The 24,678-nt window shown below is 36.2% G+C and overlaps 1 protein-coding gene across 2 annotated transcripts in view; it reads right to left on the bottom strand.

Moving 5' to 3' along the window:
• Positions 1 to 243: 243 nt before the first annotated feature.
• The window catches only part of LOC127832674 (uncharacterized), a 59,937-nt gene continuing 35,502 nt past the window's right edge, over positions 244 to 24,678 (bottom strand). For both annotated transcript variants that reach the window (XM_052358283.1, XM_052358284.1), the window contains 16 exons: positions 23,484 to 23,680; positions 21,572 to 21,790; positions 20,605 to 20,628; positions 20,026 to 20,174; positions 18,740 to 18,898; positions 17,972 to 18,127; positions 17,172 to 17,313; positions 15,918 to 16,047; positions 15,068 to 15,177; positions 12,943 to 13,104; positions 11,487 to 11,651; positions 11,031 to 11,054; positions 9,106 to 9,262; positions 3,185 to 3,329; positions 2,001 to 2,182; positions 244 to 1,573 (listed from right to left, as the gene is read on the bottom strand). In XM_052358283.1, coding sequence (XP_052214243.1) covers positions 526 to 1,573; positions 2,001 to 2,182; positions 3,185 to 3,329; positions 9,106 to 9,262; positions 11,031 to 11,054; positions 11,487 to 11,651; positions 12,943 to 13,104; positions 15,068 to 15,177; positions 15,918 to 16,047; positions 17,172 to 17,313; positions 17,972 to 18,127; positions 18,740 to 18,898; positions 20,026 to 20,174; positions 20,605 to 20,628; positions 21,572 to 21,790; positions 23,484 to 23,680 — 3,169 coding nt within the window. In that variant the 3' untranslated portion in view covers positions 244 to 525. The remainder of the gene's footprint in view (positions 1,574 to 2,000; positions 2,183 to 3,184; positions 3,330 to 9,105; positions 9,263 to 11,030; positions 11,055 to 11,486; positions 11,652 to 12,942; positions 13,105 to 15,067; positions 15,178 to 15,917; positions 16,048 to 17,171; positions 17,314 to 17,971; positions 18,128 to 18,739; positions 18,899 to 20,025; positions 20,175 to 20,604; positions 20,629 to 21,571; positions 21,791 to 23,483; positions 23,681 to 24,678) is intronic.

Here is a 24,678-nt window from a genome sequence, read left to right as displayed (position 1 = left end):
GAATGTAAATGTGTGCACCTCCATATTTTCGTTCAAAAGTTTTCAACACAATTGGAGTTGTGACCGTTTTTGCCTTGTGTGCAGGTAGCAAAATATTGCTTCAAGTGGGCTGTTACTTAGGAAACATACTAACACGTGTGCGCACCTTCATATTTTTGTTCATTTTTTTTGACATGAGGGAAGTTTTAGCTAAAGTATAACCAGTACTGAGTGTCTTTGGGGAAGATCTTGAGAACACATCCACATTGGGGATCAAACTTGATAAACTATTTTATTTTCTAGTAAGTTTATCAATACATTATTAGATACATTGATGATAATGTAAGATTTACTACAATATGGTCTCCTCCATAATTAAGAACTTCACATTCAACTTTTAAATTGTACATTGAAAAAGAGAAAATACATATCAAACATGTTTTACTGTTTGTCTAAAAATGTGATAATATCAACTGAAATATTTATGATATTTAGCATATTTGGTTTACAAAAAAGATTTTTTATAATAGCAAACATTTTATCCATTTACCACTCTAGATTGATTTCTTTGCGGTAAGCGATTCTGTCTCCACAGCAGGCGGCCAGCATGGGGTTAAAAGCCTCCTTGCCACAGCAGAAAGTCTCTTCTCCAAATGTCCTTGGGAAGAGGTTACCTCCGCAGCATATCTGCAACACAGGGTCATAGGCCAGGGTCCCACAACATGCCCCCCTGTCAATGCCACATTGTCTCACAACACCACCGCAGCAGATTTCACGACTGCTGTCGTACGCCTGTCGTCCACAGCAGCATTCAGCACTTGGGTATGGTTTGCGCACAATCTGACCATCGCAGCACGTGTGCGTTCTAGAATCATAGGCGTAACTGTAGCAACACTGGGTGAATATGCCTGCCACGGCCTCCTCCAGATTCCCGTTGCAGCAGCAGACGTGATTGCGAGAGTCATACAGACGATCAAAGCAACATCGGGAGTAGGGCTGGGGATAGGTGGCGTTATTAATCCACCCATTACAGCATGTCTGACTCTTGGGTGAGTACGACCTCCGGGAACATTTTCCATCGACGATCTTCACCTCTCCATTCTCACACTTCTCCTGTTCAGGGTTGTAGGTCTTGGCGCCGCAGCATGCAGTGCTTTTGGCTGGGAGAAGGTCTCGTACTTTACCGCCACAGCATATCTGTAGGCTGGGGTCAAACGCCTGTTGCCCACAACATATCGACGAATTTCTTAAACCTGGAAGGGCCATGTCATTGATTTTTCCATCGCAGCAGATTTCTGTATATATGTCATAGGCCCCGTTACCACAACAGCATGATTCAGACCCTTTCATCTTATTTGTTTTCCCTTCGCAGCAAACTGCAGTCTTCCTGTCATACGCATCACGACCACAGCAATGAGTGTCAAGGCCCCAGTCACGCTTTACTGCCTTGCCGTCACAGCAGATTGATTTGATGGGATCAAAGACATCTTTTCCGCAGCAGGTGACCTCGTATTTGCCTGGTCGCTCATACAAGTTGTTTTCACAACAAATGGAGATGTCCACATTGAACTGTCTCCCTGCACAACAGCATGATCTGGGAGACAAAAAAAACATGGCTGTGAGCACTTACCATAGTTAACTTAAACATTTTTAGGTGAGATAAGAAATTCTTGAATCTGTTTCCAGGATAGAACCAGTACTTGGAGTCTATGGAGTAAATCTAAAGAACATTTCCAGAGAGTTGATTGAATGCGAAATCTTCATATAAATCTCCAGGTTACCATATAAAAAATGCCAATGCAATCTCCCAGAAAATTTACCTTTGAATTGGTTTGTGTAGTATAACATATTTTCTAGATAAAGTTTAAAGAGTCAAACTAATATACTACTTCTGTAAACAGTAAAACTTAAGCATTTTAAAAGCACTATAAGTTCGTATTAGATTATAGCTTAAAATTTACAATATTTACATATTTGAAAATTTAACATTTTAACAATATCCAATGTTGAAGAGTGCTTACCTTTCAGCATACTGTTTCTCCTGTATGTTTCCATCACAGCACAACTGTGAGCTGGTATTGTAATTGGCTGTGATCTGAAGTCCAACACACTTGGAACATCGTGTGTCATAGCTCTTCCCATTGCAACAGCCCGTGTTCTTCTCACCAAAACTGGGCTGCACCGTAATCATGTCACAACATACCTGGAAACACAGGTAAACTTGATGGGGTTTTATGCTCTTCAAAGAACTTTGGTGGCACATAGTATTAATCTTAAAATTTGAAGGGATTCAAATGGTACTAAATATAATTTAAAGATCTTTGAGAGGAAATGAAAATTAAAAGGACCAATAATTCCTTTCTTATATAAACACATAAGCAAACAAATCAGGGAGACTGGATTAAGTCTGAGTTGATAAGTCTTTAACTTAAATCTTATATTGTGACATTGACCTTAAACACACAGAGTTTATTATAATGTGCAGCACTCGGTATGCTTGTAACTGCATTATTTCAAAATCTTTCATTAGCTCAAGACTATGTTTTGACCTTTGAAATTGTGACATTGACCTTAGACCTTGTGACTTAGCCAAGTTAGCCGAGAATCCAAAGGACAAAACAAAGTTATTAAACACAAAGAAATTCAAATTACATATAACTTATTTTATTAAAGACCATAAAGAATAAGTGAATATTTTGTAAAAAGTAAACACTCAAATGCTGCTGCATAAACGGTTGGGTAAATTCATATTAAATTTAGAAAATATTGTAGCTCAATTTCAAGTTGATTCAATTTACTGGTTGCTTTTGAAATGATTCTTCAATTAAGCTACACCTATTGATATAGATTTTTTTCTAACAACAGTATGATGACATTATAAAAAATAGTCCAGCTAAATAAGTAATATTGAAACGTAAAAATAGCAAGTAGCATAATATGGAATTTTCAGTATTGTATACCTGTATATCATAGGTTGAAAAAGCAGGTATGTTTTTAGTATTTCAAACAGGTACATAATAATATTGAAGCATTATTGAAGGTAGTTGTTTAAATTGATGGAGGATGTTCAGAGGAAGCGCAGTGTATAAGACAAATATTTTAAGACCTAATGTACACCTTGAACATGCACAGTTTATATACTACATGTATTACACAAGAACATAGTTCATATGCAGCTTATCAATGTGTCTGGCCCACGCTATACCTCTGTCCGTGTATCATAGGAGGCGTTGTGACAGCAGCCCGTGAACGCCCCTGCCGTCAGGGGCAGTATCTGGTTCCCACAGCACATGTGAGTCCTTGTGTCGTAGGCAGAGCGACAGCAGCACGCAGTGAACTCTCCAGCATACCTGCAACAATAGAATGGGAATTCTTTTAGGTTTATAACTTAAACAAGTGACAAAATTGTCACAAAACCAAGTTTTCAATTTGAAAAAAAAAAGTCTGATAAAGGGAGACAATTTAAAATGTGCATAGTTACCCTCCTTGTGTAAGATTCAATCTATTTTTACTTGTGGCGACTTTAATTTCAATTTGAAAAAAAAGTCTGATAAAGGGAGACCAACTCAAAATGTGCATTGTTACTGATTGTTCAAAGTTACACCTTGTTTCAAAATTAATCTATTTTCAGTCGTGGCGACCTTGACCATGAAGATATTGACATAATTCTTTCGCGAGACACACCATCCAATGATGGTGAACAAATGCGCCAAATGATTTTAAAATCTCACAATGAATGACATAGTTATGGCCCAGAAAGCTCATTTATGGCCATTTTTTATCCTTTGAACTCAAAGTAAGACCTTTACCTTGGAGATATTGATGTTATTCTTTAGCGCGACACACTGTCAAATGATGGTGAACAAATTTGCCAAATGATTTTAAAATTTCACAATGAATGACATAGTTATGGCCTGGACAAGCTCATTTATGGCCATTTTTGACCTTTGAACTCAAAGTGTGACCTTGACCTTGGAGATATCGAAGTAATTCTTTCGCGCAACACAACATCTAATGATGGTGAACAAACGTGCCAAATGATTTTAATATCTCACCATGAACAACAAAGTTATGGCCCGGAAAAGCTTGTTACGCCCGCTCGCCGACATTCGCCAATCTAATAACCAATTTTTTCCTTCGGAAAACCTGGTTAAAAAGGCACAATTAAGACTTCATTGAATGTGTATTTTAATGACTATCCTTCTCACCATAGGTTTGCCAGCACTGTTTGTTACAACTGTTACACAAGACCAACTACTACTTTTAAATAATCCTACTTTTATATGAGAATGCTTTTTGAATTTAGAGTATTAAGAATACATGTAATTGTTTTCCTGTCAGACTTGTCTGATGACCAGGCAAACTGTTCAGCTTGTCTGGGAACAAAAATCAATCAAGGAGGAGCAGACAAGCAACATTTTTGTGTGACACTACTGTCACCTTAGAGTGGCTTCTAACATAACCCCATCCTACTGTTCTTACTCCATACTACTTTTACCCTTAACTGGGTCCAACTGTTACCAAGCCTTCATGGATGTCCTAAAGCAATTACTGGCCATAATGTCCAATAATCATATAACTAGTACAGGCCTTAATGCCAATTAACTGACCATTCAACTATTCAACTATTAACACAATTTTTTCCGGTCATTACGGCCAGCATTCGTGAATTTTTTCCTGGACCTCATGCAGTTTTACAGGCTTTGTCCAAGGGCTGAGAATGCATTACCCAATACTATTATCCCAGAGAGGCTAAGCTCAGACTGGGTTCTACTGTAACCAGAGGCCGGCTACTACTTTAACCTCAAGCCTACTACTACTGCTTCCTTATGCTTTGTATGTTACCTCTCAGCTTGATACTGTTACACCACCCTTTTACTGTTTGGGAAATGAGAGTACAATAATAGGATTGGGTTACAGTAATATACCTTAACAGTTATTTACCACTTCAATTGTTTATATAATGTTACTCCATTACCTGAATCTTAACTGTTTCCAAATTACCCCATTCAATCACTCTTACACCATAAACTCATCAAATTACTGATGACCGATTACCCCATCTGATTTCTATTATCATAGAAATACCTTAGTGTTACGATAGAACAGGCACTACTGGTTAGCGAGTATTTTCTGCACAGTAATACTTTTCCGGACATTTTGGAATATTCATTATTAATATGTTGAAACCTTTTTTCAAATTATGCCATTTGCTTCAAAATAACAAATGAATTATTAAGTAAATTTAGTGGTATTAAAAAGTAAATGAAAGAAATGTTTTGTTTTTTTCTTCTTTATTTTGATACTGTTGCAAGCAACAGTAATCTGGGGAATTAAAAAGGCATGTGCTTGTGCAATGAAACAAATTCAGGTTCCAGAAAGTTGTTGTTACTTTATTAGCTGTCTGTATATTAAAGCCAACACAGTGTGACAGAAACTTTTTACAATCCGTCAGGAAGTTTAAAACTTGTATTCGTTTTTTTTTTATAATAAGTACATAGTGTTTATCATAACCTCTCAACAATGTTGTTTCCTAATTTTTCATACATCTTACTTACCTTTTCTTTTTATCAAGAAATCTTTTGATAAATTGCTATTATTTTAAAATAATCTGTTGGCTAAATTTGTTTCATTTCTTATATATATTATCTAATTATAATAGTGCAGATTTTTCATTATACCACTGTTTAATCAAGAGGGCCATGATGGCCCTGAATCCCTCACCTGACTAACCAAATACGATTCCAACCCAGATTTCATCAAGATAAACATTCTGACCTATTTTCATAAAGATTAGATGAAAACTGTGACCTCTATTGTCTACACAAGGTTTTTCTATTATTTGACCTAGTGACCTAGTTTTTCGCCCCAGATGACCCAAATACAATCCCTACCCAGATTTCATCAAGATAAAAATTCTGACCAAATTTCATAAAGATTGGAGGAAAACTGTGACCTCTAGTGGCTATACAAGGTTTTTCTATCATTTGACCTAGTGACCTAGTTTTTGACCTAGTGACCTAGTTTTTGATCCCAGATGACCCAAATACAATCCCAACCCAGATTTCATCAAGATAAAAATTCTGACTATATTTCATAAAGATTGGATAAAAACTGTGACCTCTACTGTCTACACAAATAAATTGTTGACATTTTTTCTATTATTTGACCTAGTGACCTAGTTTTTGACCTCAGATGACCCAAATACAATCCCAAGCCAGATTTCATCAAGATAAACATTCTGACCAAATTTCTTAAAGATTAGATGAAAACTGCAACCTCTATTGTCTACACCAGGTTTTTCTATTATTTAACCTAGTGACCTTGTTTTTGACCCCAGATGACCCAAATACAATCCCAACCCAGATTTTATCAAGATAAACATTCTAACCAAATTTCATAAAGATAAGATGAAAACTGTGACCTCTATTGTCTACACAAGGTTTTTCTATTATTTGACCTAGTGATCTAGTTTTTGAGCCCAGGTGACCAAAATACAATCCCAACCCAGATTTCATAAAGATAAACATTCTGATCAAATTTTATAAAGATTGGATGAAAACTGTGATCGCTATTTTCTACACAAGGTTTTTCTATTATTTGACCTAGTGACCAAGTTTTTGACCCAAGATGACCCAAATACAATCCCAACCCAGATTTCATCAAGATAAACATTCTGACCAAATTTCATAAAGATTGGAGGAAAACTGTGACCTTTAGTGGCTATACAAGGTTTTTCTATTATTTGACCTAGTGACCTAGTTTTTGACTTAGTGACCTAGTTTTTGACCCCAGATGACCCAAATACAATTCCAACCCAAATTTCATCAAGATAAACATTCTGGCTAAATTTCATAAAGATTGGATGAAAACTGTGACCTCTACTGTCTACACAAACAAATTGTTGACGTTTTTTATATTATTTGACCTAGTGACCTAGTTTTTGACCTCAGATGACCCAAATACAATCCCAAGCCAGATTTCATCAAGATAAACATTCTTACCAAATTTTTTAAAGATTGGATGAAAACTGCGACCTCTATTGTCTACACCAGGTTTTTCTATTATTTGACCTAGTGTTTGACCTAGTGACCTTGTTTCTGACCCCAGATGACCCAAATACAATCCAAACCCAGATTTTATCAAGATAAACATTCTAACCAAATTTCATAAAGATTGGATGAAAACTGTGACCTCTACTGTCTACACAAGGTTTTTCTACTATTTGACCTAGTTTTTGACCTAGTGACCTAGTTTTTGACCCCAGATGACCCAAATACAATCCCAACCCAGATTTCATCAGAGAAACATTCTGACCAAATTTCATAAAGATTGGATGAAAACTGTGACCTCTACTGTCTACACAAGGTTTTTCTACTATTTGACCTAGTTTTTGACCTAGTGACCTAGTTTTTGACCCCAGATGACCCAAATACAATCCCAACCCAGATTTCATCAAGATAAACATTCTGACCAAATTTCATAAAAATTGGATGAAAACTGTGACCTCTACTGTCTACACAAAGTTTTTCTATTATTTAACCTAGTTTTTTACCTAGTGACCTAGTTTTTGACCCCAGATGACCCAAATACAATCCCAACCCAGATTTCATCAAAATAAACATTCTGACCAAATTTCATAAAGATTGGATGAAAACTGCGACCTCTATTGTGTACACAAGGTTTTGCTATTATTTGACCTATTATGTGACCTAGCTTTTGACCTAGTGACCTAGTTTTTGATCCCAGATGACTCAAATACAATCCCAACCCAGATTTCATCAAGATAAACATTCTGACACAATTTCATAAAGATTGGATGAAAACTGTGACCTCTACTGTCTACACAAACAAAATTTTGAAGGACACACGCACGCACACACATACGGACGCTGGACATCACACGGTCACATAAGCTCACCATGTCACTTCGTGACAGGTGAGCTAAACAAAACAAGGGCTGTTTGTAAAACATGCATGCCCCCCATATCGGCTGTCCATTGTAGTGGCAGCCATTGTGTAAATACGATTTTTGTCACTGTGACCTTGACCTTTGACCTAGTGACCTGAAAATCAATAGGGGTCATCTGCGGGTCACGATCAATGTACCTATGAAGTTTTATGTTCCTAGGCAAAAGCGTTCTTGAGTAATCATCCGAGAATCATTTTACTATTTCGGGTCACCGTGACCTTGACCTTTGACCTTGTGACCTCAAAATCAATAAGGGTCATCTGCAAGTCATGATCAATCTACCTATGAAGTTTCATGATCCTAGGCGTATGCGTTCTTGAGTTATCATCCGAAAACCATTTTACTATTTCGGGTCACCGTGACCTTGACCTTTGACCTAGTGACCTCAAAATCAATAGGGGTCATCTGCGAGTCATGATCAATCTACCCATGAAGTATCATGATCCTAGGCGTATGCGTTATTGAGTTATCATCCGAAAACCATTTTACTATTTCGGGTCACCGTGACCTTGACCTTTGACCTAGTGACCTCAAAATCAATAGGGGTCATCTGCAAGTCATGATCAATCTACCCATGAAGTTTCATGATCCTAGGCGTATGCGTTCTTGAGTTATCATTCAAAAACCATTTTACTATTTCTGGTCACAGTGACCTTTGACCTAGTGACCTCAAAATCAATAGGGGTCATCTGCGAGTCATGATCAATGTACCTATGAAGTTTCATGATCCTAGGCCCAAGCGTTCTTGAGTTATCGTCTGACAACCACCTGGTGGACGGACCGACAGACCGACCGACTGACCGACATGAGCAAAGCAATATACCCCCTCTTCTTCGAAGGGGGGCATAAAAATCTTCAGTATTTAGGACCGTGTTTAATGTGCCCCATTTAGGACCTGAACGCATTTGCACATGGGCTCAGGTGACATTGCTTTGTTTACAAATGCAAACATTTTTGATTTTACTCCTTTATGAAATCCATCTCAAAATCAAGGGATATCTTGTCAGGTAAATACATTAAAACCAGCACTGTTACATCTGTCCCAATACTTTAAAGAGCACTGTAACTCCTGTCCGAATACTTAAAAGGACAATGTTACTTCTGTCACAATACAACTAAGAGCTGTACAAGACTACAAGAAAACTCAGCTCAACCTGGAAACGAGGGTGAAGTCATCACAGCACACGAAGCAGTCTGGATCATAGGCCTTGTATTCACAGCACAGTGTTCTGTTACCAGCAATCAACTTCTGTGGTACCCCTTCACAGCACAGCTCCAACTGCTCATCAATGCTGCTGTTGCCACAGGGGGCTGTCAAATAGGCAGTGGGATGTCTTTGGATACAGGATATTATGGATAATAAAAAAAAATCTTTTTATTGTTGTTACAAATCTTTTTTAATGATGGGATTTGAAAGAAAACCAGAGACACTTTATGAAAATTAAAACAAAAGGCTTAATGTGTCTGAGTAATCAATTCTTACTATTGATAGAAATGCAAAACTATTCTGCAAAAAAAGTTGCTCAACCATCCAGGCCCTCTTGTCTTTAAGTGTCTCTTTATTTGTTATCACTGTGCATCACCAACCAATGGATAAACCGAAAATATACAGAGGATGGATAAAACAGCAATTAAATTTGGATATTGACAGGTAAATCCTCATATCTTGGCTTAGTTATGGTCAACCATATGAAATTTAACCAAGTTTTATCAAGATTGTACAAGGGTGCAATTGTCACAAAGATATATGCCCATCAGTAAAAAAAAAAATGCAGCCAAAGACTGGAAAAAGTATAAATTGATTTATCTTATTTTGCCATTGACCCTAAATTGTGACTTGACCTTTTACCTAGGGACGTGTAATTGGTTATATTGTGCACTACTCAGTATCCTTGTAACTACCACAAAGTAAATCTTGTAAAGCAAATTAAGGATTTAGAACTCCCTCTCATTGTGCTGATCACATGTGCCAAGCTGTTTGAAAATCAATCCAACGTGGACAAAGTATTTACATGACATTTTTTACCTTTGACCTTGAATTGTGACCTTGACATTGGACCTAAATATGTGCTTTTTGTGAATAAATAGCTTAAACATTTATCTGTTAGTTTTAGTTTTTGAGTGGAATCAGCAGTTTCTTTGACTGTCTGCCTGACCAATCAAATATCCCAAATGTATTGAACTTATTTTTCTAGGTTAACTCGAGGGTTGTGACTCAACAATTCTTGGGGCAACATAGCTGATAATTGAGCATAAATGAGTTTTCAGTGAAGATCAGAGGACTTATGTAAGCCTATAAAACAAACAAAATGATAGGTTAATGACTAACTGACCAACATGAAATGTGACTTTGTTTATCTGTTTTTTTTTCTTTGACATTTTTTTTTATATCGATCATATCTCTGTGGTTGGTTAACCTATGAATATTTTTCATCTGAGCTTAACTGGTTTACCAGTCCTAAGTGCACTTACTTCAGCCAGTGACTGACAAAAGCTGTACTTGAGTAAGACGTAGGGGGAGATTTGCCTTGCAAAGGATTTCATGACAATAACACATGATGCCAGCCGCAAGTAGCCATACATTATAGCTAACCAATATATCCCTGCATCTTTAATTTGTGTAAATAAAGGTATTGATTAGAAAATCTACAACAATAATTTTTCACTGAAAGACACAATAAAATCAGATATGCATTTTTGTTTTAATTTTGGCCACCCAATTTATAGTTCTTGATCTGAATGATTTATTTCTGCTTGAATAAACTTAATGAATTCTAGGGAGGATTATCCTTGAAATTCCAATCTTCAATTGTAAAGCCGTAAAGATGAGCCATTAAACTTTTATACCCACAATGTGAAACAGTAAAACAGCTACAACTGAATGCAGTTGTAGAACTCAGCAACTAACATGCATCATGCTTTGAACCTACTGAACCTAATAAAAAAGCCCACTTTGAACCTACAGGCCCACACATACTGAAGGATATGGATTAAATAAAGTCATGAAACTCACGTATACAGTACATACGCACAGGTGATGTAATAAAAGAAATAAAATGTTAATGAAGTTTTGACTCACTTCTACATCTTGGCTTTGGTAACTCTGAAAAGCAAATTAAATATAATTATATCTGCACTATATATATATTACATTTATATGGTTATTTAAACAATATTTTTAACAATCAATATTTCACATGATTTGAGAAATAGCCTAATGAATGGTAAACAATGTCTAATTTTGCAAACTCTTAGGTAAAATTACCAAGCCTTCTGATAAAATTGATTAGTAATTACTTCTTCGATTTGTAAATATGCACAAAACAGAAAATAGCCTTTTATTAAGTATAAGATTGATATCTCTATAAACATTAATGCACCATATCTCTATTAATACTATTGCAACATATGACAAATTTATCAGGGATCTTATAATATACCTTAAAATAAAACTTTGCAAAGACCACAAAAATCATACCACTTAAATCATCAAAAAAAAATACAGGTGTTACATAAATGTTTTCAATGGACTAACGAGGACAGATGGTGCTGGCCAAGTCATTGAAGATCTTCTCCTTGATTTTCTCCAGTTCCTCAAAGTCAGTCAGCAGGATGGCGTTATCATCTATAGGTGGGCTGGCCACAGCCCGGAGCTCCGTCCCGTTTTTCAGACCAACACCAAGGGCAATGATGTGGATACCTGGAAATAGTGCCACATTGTAACCATTTGGAGACATGATAATAGTGTCACATGCTAACCATTCGGATACCTGGAAAAAACTGTCATATTCTTACCATTTGGATACCTGGAAATAGTGTCACATTCTAACAATGGGGTACCTGCAAATAGTATCACATTCTTTCCAATGGGATACCTGGATATAGTGTCGCATTCTAAACAATAGGATTCCTTAAAATAGTGTCACATTCATACCATTAGGAAATCTGGAAATAGTGTCACATTATTTTGGAGTTTTTACTGCCATAAAAATCATCCTTTGAGTGTAAAATTACTAAAAGAAAACGTAAACAAGGGCTGTTTGTAAAACATGCATGCCCCCCATATGGGCTCTACGTTGTAGTGACAGCCATTGTGTGAATATGTTTTTTGTCACTGTGACCTTGATCTTTGACCTAGTGACCTGAAAATCAATAGGGGTCATCTTCGAGTCCTGATCAATCTACCTATCAAGTTTCATGATCCTAGGCATAAGCGTTCTTCAGTTATCATCCGGAAACCATGTTCATATTTCGGGTCACTGTGACCTTGACCTTTGACCTAGTGACCTCAAAATCAAGAGGGGTCATCTGCGAGTCATGATCAATGTACCAATGAAGTTTCATGATCCTAGGCATAAGCGTTCTTGAGTTATCATCCGGAAACCATTTTACTATTTCGGGTCACCATGACCTTGACCTTTGACCTAGTGACCTCAAAATCAATAGGGGTCATCTGCGAGTCATGATCAATGTACCTATGAAGTTTCATGATCCTAGGCATAAGCGTTCTCGAGTTATCATCCGGAAACCATTTTACTATTTCGGGTCACTGTGACCTTGACCTTTGACCTAGTGACCTGAAAATCAATAGGGGTCATCTGCCAGTCATTACCAATCTACCTATGAAGTTTCATGATTCTAAGCATAAGCGTTCTTGAGTTATCATCCGGAAACCATTTTAATATTTCAGGTCACCGTGACCTTGACCTTTGACCTAGTGACCTCAAAATCATTAGGGGTCATCTGCCAGTCATTATAAATCTACCTATGAAGTTTCATGGTTCTAGGCATAAGCGTTCTTGAGTTATCATCCGGAAACAATTTTACTATTTTGGGTCACCATGACCTTGACCTTTGACCTAGTGACCTGAAAATCAATAGGGCACATCTGCGAGTCCTAGTAGGCAACACAACAATAACAGTTAAATCCATCTGTCAACTTAACAATTACACTTCAATCAATATGTAAACAAATGTTTCTATCACTTTACCTTTCCTCTTGGCCAGATTTGCTTGCTCCACTGTGTAATCGTAGTCGTCAGACTCTCCGTCAGTCAGCAGCAAACAGAAGTCCGGGGCGTTGGTGCGGTCTCCATACATGTATTGGAACATTCCCCTCATTGCCTCGAGAGCTAGACCCGTGTCTGTGCTGCCTGTAGAGGATAGTGAAGGAGGCAATGGAAAGACAAAATGATAAGAGCCTCACTCTGGGTTTACGGATGTCTATCTTTGAAGGCATACAACACTGGAAGCAAGAGTCTTGACAAGCCATTCAGGCCATTTATAATGGGCTTCTTGGGTGTTGATTGCATAAGGGGGCGCAGCAACTTATCATTAACCTCTTAATACCAATGTAGACCAAACAATAGACAAATAACACTTTTGTCTTTGAGAGTGAAGCATAAAACTTTTATATCTGATATGAAATTGTTTAGATGATACAACATTTTCTCACTAAACGCTTCAGATTATCTTTCTTAACCCTTTGCATGCTGGGAAATTTGTCGTCTGCTAAAATGTCGTCTGCTGAATTTCTAAAATTATCATTTTCTTCGATTTTTTTTCAAAGAATACTATCAGAATAGCAAACAGTTTGGATCCAGATGAGACGCCACGTTCTGTGGCGTCTCATCTGGATCCAAACTGTTTGCAAAGGCCTTCAAAATTTGGTTCCCGCACTGAAAGGGTTAATGGGAGTTGTTTGTCAACTGATAGTGCACTCAAAATTATATTGTATACATGTGTAAGTCTTCTCTTTCAAGATTGTGACCCCTACTTTATTAAAACTTGCAGTGTCCAGGATAAAACTATTACATTTGATTGGAAACCTTTGAGTAGAAACTTGATGTTTCACAAAAACTAATTCTCCCACGACTCATGTTAAGATACAGACAAATCCACTAGTCAGATATATTAGTCCTGAACAACAAAAACTCATCTTAAAGGCATAATATATCATCTTTGTAGTATTTCTTCAAAACAGACAAAACTTTTACGAATAAAAAAAACACAAAAGACATGTACATTATTGGTAAATAACCATTTGTATATATTAGATTTGTTTTCATGCAACAGATATAATTTTTATATTCAACAACAAATACAAGTAAACAGTTTAGGAGCAAAGTTGGTTGTTTAGAATTAAATTTGAAGTAAACAACATTTTATTAATGTTCACATTATACATTTCTTCACATTTCTTTTTCAAATTCATGCATCGGTTTTAAGAAAATAACAAGTTGATAAACAAATTAAAGTGCACTATATTTGATATATTTAATACTTGGAAAAAAAACAAAGTGCCATAATTTGTTAAAGTTAATTAAACAATACTTGATTTTTTTTTCAAAGGGCCATAATTCTGCCATAATTGGAAAAAAACTAAATTCCTTTCTTGATGAATATATGCATACATTCATTCATATGTGAACGTTTGAGCAAGATCCACCCAGCCATTAAAGAGTAGAAAACACAAGATCCAGGATGTACATACATTACGGATGGGGAAGTGCTATGAATAATGCCTCCAGTCTTAAGGGGACATAAATATGTTAACACTCAACTTCCTAGATGAGAAAATGTAAGATGTATAACAAATGTCTGTAAACAGCAGACTTAATTTGTTCATTAATTCAAAGTTATCGCCCCAGTTTGTGTGGAAATACCCCAGTAACATTGGTATCGGCAATGGACATTATTTAATGACGAATCTAATCACAAGTTTTGTTTCTGGGTTGAGTGGAAGTGAACTCTAAAACCCTGAATAAGAAAGTCCAGTGCTGGACACTCAGCCCTGCATGTACAAATCCTGCTTGTGTTTGGACGTTTTTACCCCACCCCCCTGAAAGTGTTAGTGTGATAATCTTAACCCATTTATGTCTAGTGGACTCTCCCATCCTTCTAAATTGGATCAATTTATTTCCAAGATTAGGGATATCTAGTATATTTATTTCTATATTTAGAATATATCTTACCGAAATTCCTTTAAGCAAACAGCTCAGACACTGATGAGACACCGCATCATGCGGCGTCTCATCTGGGTCTACACGGTTTGCCAAGGCCTTTTTTCTAGACACTAGGCATAAATGGGTTAAAGAGATTTTGTAGGTAACAGACCTCTGACGTAGGGCAGATTATCCACAGCCTCCATTAACTCCTTTTTCTTCGTGTACTTGTTCAGGTGGAACCTGATTGTAGGCTCATGGTTGTAGGTCAGCATACCAAATCTGCCAATAACGATATGCCAAGTTCAGGTATGTCAGGAAACCTGTTGTAGCTTTTAAACTATGCTTAAGCTCAAACCAAAGCTTGCAAGTTACATTAAAATATTGTCAAGAATTGCTTTTTGTCCTATAAAAAAACAACAACAATTTTCAAGCAATCCTTAAAAAAATATGCAAGCAATGATAGTGAAGGCATGGTTCACTGTCAAATGTATGGTACTTAAAAAAAAGTAAGCACATAATTATATTAAGTGACTTATTTATTAATTTACATATGTATTTTACATGACAAATAAACTATTGTACCTGTTGAACAGATACATAAGTTGTACGCTAAAACCTTCATATTCACAAGAGAAAACTACTTAAGACATCTAAAAATGTCTTTTCAAGTCAACATCAGCAAGCAAATGTTTTCAAGTACTAAGTAGTGAGTTATATAAATGTTTATTCAAGCTCAAGTACTAGGCCTCAAATGGAAAAATAGTTTTTTTAATTTTCTCGGATACTTTTATGACCAAGTTACAAATATATGGGTATTAGCCTGTGCAGTGCACACAGGCTAATCAGGGATGACACTCCGTTTTTATGGTATTTTTTGTTTACAGAAAGTCTTCTCTTAGCAAAATCCAGTTTAGGTTAAAAGTGTTGTCCCTCAGGCTAATCTGGGAGGTCACTTTACGCATATGCATTAAGTCCCCCTTTTCACAGAGCACAACTCATATCAACTCCGGACCACCAACCTGGCACTGGGAATGTCTGCATCTGCTATCAGCTCTTCCACAAATACCTCCATCTTCTTCCAGTTGGGTAAGCCCACACTTTCAGATGAGTCCAACACGACCACAATATCCACAATGTTGTTCTGGCATTCTGTGGATAACACAATACATAAATTTAGCGGCTACACAATGGACATGACCACCAAATTAGATTGACAGTCTGTTAAGTCATTAAGAAAAATAACATTTAGTTGTCTGATAGACCTGTCAGATTACTAGAAATGTGTCACAGACACTGATGTCATTACAACACATGTTTTGACACAGGAGAATCCACTTTATATTCTACAATAGACAACAAGAGATGTGTTTGTCAGAAACACAATGCCTCCTATTGCGCTGCTTTGAAATACAATTTAAATATATCATTTGGCAGGTTTATAAATTATCTCCCTTTTAAAGCTTATAACTTCCCTTGAATTGTATTTTTTGACTTTTGACCTTGAAGAATGACCTTGACCTTTCACCACTCAAAATGTGCAGCTTCATGAGATACAAATGCATGCCAAATATCAAGTTGCTATCTTCAATATTCAAAAAGTTATGACCAAACTTTAACGAAGGTTAAAGTTTTAGGAAAGAAAAATACAATGATATTTGACCTCTGACCTTGAAGGATGACCTTGATCTGACTTTTCAAAATGTGCAGCTCCATGAGATACGCATGCATGCCAAATATGAAGTTGCTATCTTCAATAATGCAAAAGTTATCAAATTTTAACCAAGGTTAAAGTTTGGGGACACACAATGAATGACAGACAGGCCAAAAACAATATACCCCCTATCTTTCGATCTGGGGCCATAAAAAGACAATGGGCAAAAATTCAGCAAAAACTGGTCGCATTCAGGCTTCAGGACTTAACGTGTGGGGCATACAATCTACTATATACAGGAATGGCTGAATTGATAGGAACAGCTGATTCCAAAACATGTGGGCTGCTAAATCTACAATCTTTAGCTATGGATTCTTTCAAGTAAAGAAGAATTGTTAACTCTTTCAGTGCTGGAACCGAATTTTGAAGGCCTTTGCAAACAGTTTGGATCCTGATGAGATGCCACAGAACGTGGCGTCTCATCAGGATCCAAACTGTTTGCTATTCTGATAGTATTCTTTGAAAAAAATTGAAGAAAATGCTAATTTTACAAATTCAGCAGACAACATTTTAGCAGACAACAAATTTCCCAGCATGCAAAGGGTTAACAACTCCTGCCTACCACAGCATTGAGGGTTATCCAGTGGCTGTCGGGCCCGCAGGTTGCCCTCACAACAGATCTGGTTATCAGGGTCAAACGCCTTCTTGCCACAGCAACAAGAGGACGGACTGGAAATCTCTTGGATAACTCCATCACAACACCGCTGATAGAGAGAAACAATGTTGATTACGTTGTTGTTCATTTATTAGTTATTAATGATTTTGAGTCCTGAGGCTTATGGAATTAAGCCACAGATAATGTTCATAAGACCATAATTAAAGTTTTATCAGTAGGGGTTTCTTGGAAATCAAACTAGAGCTTTGTCTCAGACGTGACGAATACCTCCACATGCAGCATTGACACAGCATATTTTGCATGTTGTCTTCACAAAAAACAGCAGACACCATGCTCAATGTTTAAAACGCACTTAGTGACCCCGTGACCTAGTTTTTGACCTGCCATGACCTATGTTCGAACTAGGTCTAGACATCATCTATATACAACTTCTGACCAAGTTTGGTGAAGCTCGGATGAAAACTACTGAAGTTTTAAACAATTATCAGATTTTACAGCTTATTCCACACAGACAAATACACATCATAAATGATAATTAATGAAGTGCATAATTAACCCATTAAATAAAATTTTGGAAATAACTAAGTGAAGAGAAAAACTGAATGCCTGTACTTGGTTTACCAGTCCTCTAAAGGTAATCAATAAATAAATAGATAATAATACGGTTAAAAACTTGGCTAATAATCAATTAAAATAACAAGAAAGTCCCTGTTTATACTGGCTATTAATAAAACTGTGTTTATTACCTGGAAAGTACAGTCATACAATGGAATGAGTTCTCCTTTCTCACACTTGTAGCAGCGTGTATCAAAGCTGACAGTCAGGTTTGTGTCTAACATGACGCAGCAGGCCCCGTACTGGCCTCCATAATTCCTGTACACGATGTCTTCACAGCATATCTCCTGCAAGTAGGATATGTTCAAAAAAACGTTCAATGAAAGACTTTAAATCTTCTTGGTTTCTTTTTCACACAGACACATTTTTAACAAGTATTTTTTTCAACAAGCCAGCACACACAAATCCAATTTGTTTTTATTTCATAATTGTCAGTTTTCGCATTATTTGTTAAAGTTTTACAAAAAAATCACCCAAAATGTAGGTGTGCACTGAAGCTTTTATATGTAAATTTAAATAAAATAGTCCGATTGAGAAACTTTTACAACATGCACTGTAGCACTTGGAGATAATCATTAAATACAAGTTTTACTAAAATTGCACGCAAAATAAGACATAAGTTGTGCACAGAATCTTTTATATGTTATTTTGAACAAAGGGCAATAACTCCTTAACAAATAACTCAATTGAAAAACCTTGACAATATGCCCTTTGGCATCTAAAAGAAATACACCTATCATTTCCATTTTCCTATGATTTTGAATACAGATTGCATTTTACAGCTAACTTGAATGTATAAATAGGGAAAGAAATGGCGCTGAAATTTTCCCCAAAAGAGATGCACAGAAGAACCCCACTCGGACCTTATCCCTCATTTAAACAGTCACAAATGCACTCACTAATTTTGGGTCGTATGTCATCATTCCGCAGCAAACTTCGGCTCCTGGAGAGGTTTTCGGAATTACTTTACTGCCATCACAGCAAACTGCTTCAAATGGATCAAAGGCCACTTCTTGACAACACTTTGGGTTTTTGCTTCCAATTGGGATCTTGTTCACCTGTATTTTAGTATTTAAAGCATAGTTCAAGTCTGAGAATTCATGGTGCATGTCGCTTTTCTATATACCATAATAGAATACTACATGAAGGGTATAGAAATATTTAAAACATTTCTGAAAAACATATGCATCATTGAGTATCTTACACTGTTGCGACCCCTATATGAACTTAATATACTTGCAATATGTTTTAATCTGGGCACAGAAAAATTAAAAGGGGCAAAAATGTTTTTCACATTAACATTGGGTATTTTTTCCATTCTACACTAGCAAATTAACTAACACTTCCCCTATATAAATCTAATGATGCAAAGTAATTATGGCATTCGATTTTTATTAATTTTCTGAACATTATTTAAAGTGTTTTATGTTAATTTAGAAGTCATTTTCTTTTAACTTTCAAGTGACATCAACGGAAAGAAACCAGTCAAAGCTAGTTGGTTAAATGCATTAAATACACTGTTAGTAGTATTAGGAGCATATGGGATGTACAAGCACAGAGGCTCATACCATACTTTTTCTCTTCTATGGTATATGCCCTCAATCACATTCAGTGCACATAATGATACTACTGTACCTTCCGTGCAGACAATACGAGACCTGTCATCATGGGACGTACACCTTACAGTCATACTGTTCAAGAGCCTATTTCCAGTATACACACTTAGATACAATCAGTTTAGATCATAATTCTACTTTTCCTTGCATACAAAATTAGTATGGGCATCATAGCTCCATGGGATGAACTTTTTATATTTATACCATATTTAGTATGACAGTACTTTATTTTGTTCATTACTTAATGTACAAGATTCAAACCAGTTGTACCTTTATTTTAATTTTTTATAATCACATCAATAGTCAAATATTTAATAAACAGTTTGACCTTGGTCTTTGCGTTGGCAAGACGGGCAGTATATGCAACACATTGTCTTATGATGGTTGACAGTTGTGCCAAGTTACTTCAAAATCCATAAATACATGGTAAAAATATGAAACTGAAAATTTGAGCAATGCCATTTCAAAAATTTACTAATATCAGGCTTGCAGGCTAATGATAATTTAAATAACTTAAAGTTCACTGTACAATGTCAGCGACAATTAGTTTTACTGAAGTACTCAGGTACCTTTTCCTTGCAACACATATGGGTCCGTTCGTCGTAGCTGACTTTTGCGCAGCAAGACGTGTATTCCTCATTATCGTAGAGGGGTTGTGGTTCCCCATAGCAACACACCTCTGTCCGGGGGTCGTACATGTTAGTATCCCCGCATGGCTCTGTTAACAAGTTTAGGATTTTAGGCCATTCATCTTTTACTTTTTTGTAAAGTTGTGTGATTTATCTGCATGAAATCTGCCAATCATGCGTGAGCATGCATGCACTTACATACACATACATTTTGGTAATTACAAACATTTATTTTCAGTGTATTCTTGGCAGTCATACAAGCTTAAGAAAATGTTAACTTGTTAAACTGTTTATTTTCATTGTTTAATAGTCAACCGACTGTAAAACAGTAGTTTAACTGGAGAAATTGTAAAATTCAACAAGATACTGCGGTCAATACATGCATACATGTATGCCCCTATAGGTAGCCTTAAACAAATGAACAAACATATTAACAGGCCAATGGCTACATGTATATGCCTCCCACTATCTGTAGATGCTGGGGTGTAAAAATGCTTTAAAGCTATTATTAATACATACTTTTAAGCTTCTTCTTCGGTTCCTCTGAAATAAAAAGCAAAAGCATCAAAATATATTATAAGCAAAGATAACATTTATTTGACTATTATAATTGTTGCTATCTCTTAAGTCAAAAACCAAACAATCATTGATGCATAGTTCACTTTATCTCTCATTACATTTTGTAGTATCATATACTCTCTGATCAGTTTAAAACAAAACTGCCCATAGTTTTAAGTTTCATCATCAGGCTTAAGGGCTGGCAAATTAATGATGGCTTATCTGTAGATATTTTGACAAATGAATTAACCAGCTATCTTTCTAGTACATTTTTCATAAATAGGAATAAATACATTGGTATTTTGTAATTTCATTATTTGGTTCAAGCCAGATATGTTGATATTTATTTATGACAAAAAGCCTAATAAAAGGTATAATGAATCTCCAGAACCATGATCAAGAGGGAAATTAATGTAACCATTACCAAGGCCTTTACTTTAAGTTATTCTGTAAATTTTCTAATTTCATTGATCATGAATATCCTATAAAATTATTTTCACTTCCCAAAATATGTCCTATTGTAATTATCTGACCAACAATTTTGACTTAACATATGCTATTTTTCTATAAAACATTATATGCAAACATTTCTCCATAATGAAGTAAGCGTAAGCTAATCTTTGTAAAACAAAGTTTGAGAAATTGCTACGAGCTGTAGTAGCACTGTACATGCCCAGGTACATTTTACTTTAAACCTATTTTGATTTTAGCTCATGGCAGCAAAAGCCCAAGTCTAATGGCAATACTCTCGAGTACGTTTCTTGGGTAAAACCAGTACATGTTGTTTTTTTGGAATCTAAAGAACTGTTCCACAGTGGGGATTAAACCTAGGATCTCCTGGTCCCTATGTCAACACCATATCCACTAAACATTTCTTAACCCTTCTGAAGGCATATGTCACTAATAAAGGTGAAAAGCAAACACTAACGAGGACATATGTCACTAATAATGGTGAAAAGCTTCGTCTGAAGATGGTCCAGGTCATCAAAGGACTGCGTGGTAAACAGGTTCTCCTCCCATGGCTCGGTGGCAATGGCCTTCAGTTCGTCACTGGTTGACAGGCCAATACCAATGGCGTAGATGTGGATGTCCTTGGACTTTGCCCTCGCTGCTTCCTCTTTCGTATGTGTGGAGTTATCAGAGGCACCTGGAATGTTAAGCTTTTACATGAAGACCTCGATTTTTTGTTTTCTCTGACAATCTATTGGACTTAAAAGCCCATAAACACTCAAAATCAACGATTTTTTACAATATTTTGAAAAAATAAAGTATACAGATACATAATCAATGTTCCTTATAGCACAAATTTCAACAGTAGATGTGGTCTGATAACATGGATTTAACAAGATACAAATTGCTCTCTTTTTTTGTGGGAAAATGTATTCAACCCATGTTCATGTACCATATTAGTGTTTGTGTGTCCTATGAACAGATATTGTTGTGGGAAATTAAAATTGAATACATTGTTCCACAAAAAATAAAAACGAGCATTTTGTATCTCGTTAAATCTAGGTTATCATACCACATGTAGCATTGAGTTTTTGGCTATTGCTATAAGGAACCAATTTTTTTTATGGGTTAACTTTAATTAAAGAAATATTTTTTCCAACCAAATATTCGTTGATTTTGAGTATTAATGTAACTTTAAGAATAAAGCGTTTATTCAGACACATACAAAAATAATTGTTTGGAATAATGTTTGACAACATTTAAAAACAAGGGACAAAATTGTCACAAAACCAGGTTTTCAATTTGAAAAAAAGTCTGATAAAGGGAAACAACTCAAACTGAACTGATTGTTTATAATTAACCACCTTTGTTTCAAAATAAATCTATTTTTAGTCGTGGCGACCTTGACCTTGGATATATTGACTAATTCTTTCGTGCGACACACTGTCCAATGATGGTGAACAAATGTAACAAATGATTTTAAAATCTCACAATGAACGACAAAGTTATGGCCTGGACAAGCTTGTTCCGCCCGCCCGCCGACATTCGCCAATCTAATAACCAGATTTTTCCTTCGGAAAACCTGGTTAATAAAAAGGTCAAATGTCTTCCCATATTCTTTATTATCTATTTATGATCAATGATGACTATGCACAGCTCTGAAGTGCCAGATCAATGCCAATTCCTCACCATTAACAGGTCTTGTACATAATCAAATTAAAATTGATTCTGAAAGTGCTTAGATACTAAATTCCATCAAACAAAGAGGTTACAAGTCCCTAGGCCTCTCACCTGAAACCTGAATGAACTAACGTGTTCTCAGTAGTTAGTAATCACTAGCAAAACAAGAGCACCGCATAACAGCTGCCAACGCTCGGCTGCCGGTGCAGCTTTGAATAAATGAAAGCTTGTCTGATTTTTTTTTAGAGGTCACATAGACCTTGACCTTTGACCTAGTGACCCAAAAATGGGTGTGGCGTGTAGAACTCATCAAGGTGCATCTACATATGAAGTTTCAAAGTTGTAGGTGGAAGCACTTTGATTTTAGAGCAAATGTAAAGGTTTTAGCACGGCGGACGACGAGCTGGCTATGACAATACCTCAGTTCCCTCCGAAAACAGCCGAGCTAAAAACTACTGAAATATAAGGAAAAATGCCCTTGCCCCTGGCAGACATTTATTTCAAAGGACCAGAACAATTTTGAAACTCAATTCATTATAACAAATGTTTACAACAAGTTTCAAGGAGACATATAAATACATGTGGTCGTAAAGTAAATTTGACCTTACATGACATACAACAGAAAAAAGCTTTAACATAAGCTCACCTTCAACATGTTCTGCCCACGTGAGCTATAAATACCTAGTTAACTCAAACCACCTTCTACATACCATCAGTGATAACAATGCCCACATTAGGTATGCCGGGTCGATCTCCGTTCTTTGTTGTGAACATTGTCTCATGCATGGCCTTGATAGCATCAGCAGTGTTGGTGGAGCCTCGGATGTATGGAATGTCCCTCACATAGTCGATCATATTTGCTGCACGGATGTACGTGTTCATGTAGAACTCAAGGGTCACATTGTGCCTATATGGTGACAGGTGCATTGTTTCAGAAATAATTTTTGTTTCTCATTCTTTGTTGCCAAATAAACCACGGAAATGTGTTTCAATTATTAAAATTTGCCTCAGTCATGCACTTATAAAATTATTACCTGGAAAGTTCAGAGTAAGACCACTTTACAAGTGGTTTTCTTGCTTTTCAGAATTTATATTAAAATATGTAGGCTTGCTTGGACAAACTTCTTATGTCAATGACTGGACTTCAAAGGCATAACATTTAAATCTGTAGTGCAAATCATCTACACTCCTTATCATGTGTAATTGATTAACAAATCATCATAGAACAAGACATGTGTTCATAGGGCGCTGATGCCCTCACATTTCAATTTTGTCTCAAAACTTCTTTGATGTCAAATTCAAGCTGTTTTGAGGCCAAATTCGACTTTTACCTCTAAATGTGACCTTAACATTTGAAGAAGGTAGACATGTGATACATGTAACAATATTGTTCTCCTACAATGGTCAACATTTGTACATAGTTAATAAAAACTCCATCAATAAACAAAGCAAATTTATGGCCGAGTCAGGAATTTTTAAGCTGTTTCATGGCCTCCTTTAACCTTTGACCTCTGAATGTCACCTTCAAGATAGGAAGACAGTTGTTTCACGCAAATAGATGTCTTGCGATGGAGTTTACTTTTGGAAATTTACTTCAAAATCAATCAATATTTTGCAAAGTTTTGTCTAAGAAATGAATTTTTAACTTTTAAAGGCCAAATTTGACCTTTGATCTTTAAGTTTGAACTTGGCGCTTGAGGTAGGGAGACAGGCGTTAAACACAACATCTTGTGAGGAAGGTCACTTGTAAGGAAATGGAAAGATCCATTCATATATGGCAACGGTCTAGATGAGAAAAAGAGGTTTTACTTTCTTTTATCTTTTTTTTCACTTTGACCTAAAAGTCTGACCTTATATTTGGAAGGGAGACAGGTTTTACTAGTGAAACAGCATCTTATAGTGGAT

This window comes from Dreissena polymorpha, chromosome 5 (genome assembly GCF_020536995.1).
Source record: "Dreissena polymorpha isolate Duluth1 chromosome 5, UMN_Dpol_1.0, whole genome shotgun sequence".
Taxonomy (NCBI): domain Eukaryota; kingdom Metazoa; phylum Mollusca; class Bivalvia; order Myida; family Dreissenidae; genus Dreissena; species Dreissena polymorpha.
The sequence above is the reverse complement of the archived record's forward strand: the minus strand, read 5'-3'. Positions and strand labels throughout refer to the sequence as shown.